General features: G+C 55.0%; 1 protein-coding gene across 1 annotated transcript in view; it reads right to left on the reverse strand.

Moving 5' to 3' along the window:
• Positions 1 to 2,979: 2,979 nt before the first annotated feature.
• Positions 2,980 to 5,342, reverse strand: part of LOC107307441 (testis-specific Y-encoded-like protein 2) — a 6,384-nt gene continuing 4,021 nt past the window's right edge. The window contains exons 2-3 of the mRNA XM_015850947.1: positions 4,440 to 4,640; positions 2,980 to 3,093 (exon numbers count right to left, since the gene is read on the reverse strand). Coding sequence (XP_015706433.1) covers positions 2,980 to 3,093; positions 4,440 to 4,640 — 315 coding nt within the window. The remainder of the gene's footprint in view (positions 3,094 to 4,439; positions 4,641 to 5,342) is intronic.

The following is a 5,342-nucleotide window of genomic DNA, read 5'->3' on the forward strand; positions in this document are numbered from 1 at the left end:
CCCCAAAAAGCCCATTCAAATTGAAACCCACCAAAAAATCAGCCCCCCAAGAACCCCCAAAACCAACCCCAAACCAGCCATCAAAATGACACCAAAATCGGCCCCGAAAGCAATCAAAATGACCCCAACTCAGCCCCAACAAACCACATTCAATCCGCACCCCAAACCAGCCCCAAAAAGCATCAAAACCACGCACCCAACCAGTCCCAAAACAGCATCAAAATTGAAACCCCCCAAAACTCCCGGCCCCCCAAAAAAGCATCAATATCTGGACCGCCAAAACAGCCCCAAAAGCTCCAAACTAACCCCAAAACCAGCATCAAAATGACCCACCACACACACCACATCCACCTCACCCACCCAACAAAACATCCCCAACAACCAAGCCCTAAAAAGCATCAAACTGACCCCAAAATCGGCCTCAAAATGGCCCCAAAACCAGCCCAAAATGCATCAAAACGACCCCAAAATCAACCCCCAAACATGCATTAAAGTGACCCCAACAACTAGCCCTACAATGAACCCCCAAACAGCCTAAAAATGACCCAAAACCCAGACCCTACAAAAGCTCAACAATGCGACCCCAAAAAAGACCCCCCACAAAACAGCATCAAAACCAGCCCAAGAAACAGGCAATCAAAATGGCCCCAAAAAGACCCAAACAGGCATCAAATTCGACCCAAAACCAGCCTAAAAAGCAATCAAATCGACCCCAAAACAGCATCAAAAACCAGCCCCAAAAACATCAAAATCTGACCCAAAACCAGCCCTAAAAAGCCATCAAATCACCCTAAATATCAGCTCCCAAAACAGCATCAACCCAGCCCCAAAAAAGCATCAAGATTGACCCCAAATCACCCCCAAAAGAACCCCAAAACCAACCCTTCAAAACCAGCATCAAAAAAGGACCCCAAAATCGCCCAAAGCATCAAACTTGACCCCAAATCAGCCTCCAAAGACCCCTAAAAACCAACCATAACAAAACAGTATCAAAATGACACCCCAAAACCTCCCCAGGCCCCGAAAAGCATCAAAAATGACCCAAATCATCAGCCACCAAAAAAACACTCAATCGACCCCAACACACCAGCCCCAAAGACAGCATCAAAACGACACCGACACAAAACCAGCCCCCAAAAAGCAGTCAAATTGGACCCCAAAAACCCAGCCCAAAAGCCAAATTACACCAAAACAGCATCAAAACGACCCAAATCCTCCCAAGAAACACCCCAAACAAACCCAGCCTCCAAAGCATCAAACACTGAACCCAAAATCGGCCTCCAACAATATAGGCCCCCACAACACCCGCTCAAAATGCATCAAAAATGACCCCACAAATCAAACCCCCAAAGCAAATCAAATTCGCACCCCCAAAATCAGCCACCTAACAAAGCATCAAACAATTTTGCCCCAAAATCAGACCCCAAAAGACCCCCACAACCAACCCCAAAACCAGCATCAAAAACACCCAAAAAAGCCTCAAAATTGACCCAAAATAGGCCAGCAGCTCGACCTTCCAACCACCCCCACACCCACCCATCCCGTTTACCACATACCGCCTTTTTACTCACACTATACCTCGGCGGCACGAGGGGGCGAGAAACAAAGACCACCCCCATTGTAAAGACGTGTTCCCTCTTTATTATACACCTCCCTTCTAAGAATATACAAACCAAAAGCAGGATTCTCATTTTGCGGAGGGGGGGGGGCAAAAACCCTTTAATTTTTCACAGGCTATTTTTATCTTTTTGCAGCTGCAAAATGTGACAAAACACCGCAAATTGACTTCTCACCCACAAACATCTCTTCTTTTAGCGGGGGGGGGGGGGCGATATTTAAGACCCCCCTAAACATACACACATAGTATATGGGCGTGTATTTAATGGGGGGGGGGTATTCAAGGGCTTGGAAACCCTGAGCTGTGGTTTTATATTTGGGGGGGGGACCCTTAAATCCAGCTTCAATCTCTGCCCCCTTTATAAGGGGGGGGCTGTTTGTTGGGGGGGGGACCCCTTCACGCCCCCTCCCCACCCATTTAATTCCAAACCCCACCCCACCCCACCACCCCCCCCATTACAAGGGGCCACCGCCCCCCTCACATCACTCCCAACCACCGACCCCGCCTCTTTTTAAATTCCAACATGGCCCCGGGGGGGACCCTAAATCCCCACGCCCCCCCATCCCCCCTTAGTTCCCATCCATTCCCCCATTTAGGGTCTTCTAATCACTTAAGGGGGCGGGCTGTACTCCCTTCATATATATATTAATATAGACCCCCCCCCCCATTCTAATCAACCACCCCACTTCTTCAATCTCTGCCTCCTTTTTGGACTCCTCAGCAATGACTTACTTCCACACCAAACTGCCCTGCAAACAAGGGGGGGGGGGGCAGATAAATAGGGACCCCCCCCCATATACAATCCCATCCATACAACCCCTGGCGGGGGGCAAGATTAAATAGGCGACCCCCCCATATACATCCAATCCAAACACACCCCCTGGGGGGGGCAGCATTAATAGGAACGACCCCCCCATGATATATCATCCATCACACCCCTGAGGGGGGGGGGCAGATTAAATAGGGACCCCCCCCATATACATCCATCCATACACACCCCCTGGGGGGGGCAGATTAAATAGGGACCCCCCCCCATATACATCCATCCATACACAAACCCCCTGGGGGGGGGGGCAGATTATAGGGACCCCCCCCACATCCATCCATACACACCCCCTGGGGGGGGGGGGGCAGATTAAATAGGGACCCCCCCCCATATACATCCATCATACACACCCCTGGGGGGGGGCTTAAATGGGGGGGGTCTCCTCACCATCTCCCATCATCAGAAAATCTCCTGCAGTCTCATTCATCCTCCCCGATCACACGCTGTCCTCTCGCCGCTCTCAACTTTAAATATGGGGGGGGGCACCACGGGTGTGGTACCCCCCACCCTTATTTCCAAAAGCCCCCCCCCCTATTCATAAAGCCCCCCCCCCCCATTGCTTGACCTTCGGGGTGGAAGCCCTCAGGCGCCCTCGCCCAGCAAGGTAGAAGGGCATGCCGGGTTCGGCCACAAGCTCCTCCTTGATGATCTGTGATAGGGGGGGGAAAGGGATAATGGGGGGGACTGGGGGGGACTGGGAGATACTGGGGGGATACTGGGAGATATGGGGGGCATACTGGGGGATACTGGGAGGGACCGGGAGGATACTGGGGGAGACTGGGAGATACTGGGGGCATACTGGGGGGACTGGGATTGGATACAGGGATATATCAGGGGGGATACTGGAGGGACTGGGAGATACTGGGAGAGACTGGAGATACTGGGGATACTGGGAAGGGACTGGGTGGGATACAGGGGAGATACTGGGGGGATACTGGGGAGGCTAACTGGAGATATGAGGGATACTGGGGGCATACTGGAGATATGCGGGGGATACTGGGGGATCTGGGAAGGCACTGGGTGATACTGGAGGATACGGGGGGATACTGGGAGGATACTGGCGAGGATACGTGGGGGGACTGGATTGGACATTGGGGAGGTACTCGAGGGGATACGGCGAGGATATTGGGGGGATCTAAGGAGTATGGGAGGATACTGGGAGGGACGGGGGGTAACTGGAGCAGACTGGGAGTGATCTGGGAGGGATACTCGACGGAACTGGAGGATACTGGGAGGGACTGGGAGTGAGCTGGAGGATACGGGGATAGACTGAGGCAAACTGGGAGAGATTACTGGGAGGATACTGGGGGATACTGGGGAGATACGGGAGGATACTGGAGGGATCCTGGGGTTGGAGGATGGAACTGGAGGGGACCTGGATGGAACTGTATGAGGGATACTGGGTGGGAGTGGGTTGGACTGGGAGGGACTGGGAGATACTGGGATGGATACTGGGGGGATACTGGGAGGGACTGGGAGGGACTGGGATGGATACTGGGAGGGGACGGGGGACTCCGGTGCTGGGGGGGCACTGGGATGCACAGTGTGGACTGGGAGGGATACAGGGATGATACTGGGAGGCACTGGGAGGATACTGGGAGATACTGGGTGGCACTGGGAGGCACTGGGAAGGGAATGGGAGGTACTGGGAGGGGACGGGGGGGATTCTGGTGCTGGGGGGCACTGGGATGCACAGTGTGGACTGGGATGGATACTGGGAGGGACTGGGAAGGATACTGGGAGAGACACTTGGAGGATACTGGGAGGGAGTGGGAGGATACTGGGGGATACTGGGAGGATACTGGGAGGATACTGGGAGGATACTGGGGGGATACTGGGAGGGACTGGGTGGCACTGGGAGATACTGGGAGGATACTGGGATGGATACTGGGAGGGGACGGGGGACTCCGGTGCTGGGGGGGCACTGGGATGCACAGTGTGGACTGGGAGGATACTGGGATATACTGGGATATACTGGGAGCTCATGGTGCTGACCTCAGCCACCCGGTCCCCCGCAGGGAAGCTGTGGTCTCCAAACCATGTGAAGAAGCTTCGTGGGGGGGGGGGTCCCTTTTGGGGCTGACATCGGGGGTCCTGCCCCTGCCACCAGCGGATGGGGGTGGAGTGGGACACCAGGTGACCTGGAGTGGGGGGGGGGTCCTCCATATAACCCCCCAACCCGGCCCCATAACCGTCCTACACAAGACCACCCCCCAGCCCCCTATAATCCCATGCCAGGATCCCCCCAGCCCCATATCAATACCCCAGGACTCCTTTCCCCCCTCCCCCCCCCATAGAACCCCATAGAGTCCCATATGGACCCAGAAACCCCATAGGAACCCCATAGAGACCCACAAACCCCTTAGGAACCCCACAGAGCCCCATAGGGACCCACAAACCTCATAGAGCAACATAGAGAACCCCAAACCCTATAGGGAGCCCATGGACCCCCATAGAGCCCTATAGGGACACCGCCAAACCCCATAGGAATCCCACAGAGCTCCATAGGGACACCCCCAATCCCCATTGGGACCCCAAACCCCACAGAGACCCCATAGAGCCCCACAGAGACCCCCAAACCCCATAGGAATCCCACAGAGCTCCATAGGGACACCCCCAACCCCCATCGGGACCCCCAAACCCAATAGAGATCCCATAGATCCCCCCTTTATCCCTGCCCTAAGGACCTCCCCCAGCCCCATAGCATACACCCCAGGAACCCCTTCCCCCCCCCACTCCCCACTTACCCCTGCCCAGGACCCCCCTCCAGCCCTAAATTCAACAAGCGCCAGGACCTTCCCCACATCCAGGACCCCCTCCATCCCCCATATCACCCCCCTAGGACCAACCCCCCATCCCCATATGATCCCATAAGGACCCCCAGGAACCCCCCAATCC

The sequence above is a fragment of the Coturnix japonica genome, unplaced genomic scaffold, assembly GCF_001577835.2.
Source record: "Coturnix japonica isolate 7356 unplaced genomic scaffold, Coturnix japonica 2.1 chrUnrandom599, whole genome shotgun sequence".
NCBI classification, from domain to species: domain Eukaryota; kingdom Metazoa; phylum Chordata; class Aves; order Galliformes; family Phasianidae; genus Coturnix; species Coturnix japonica.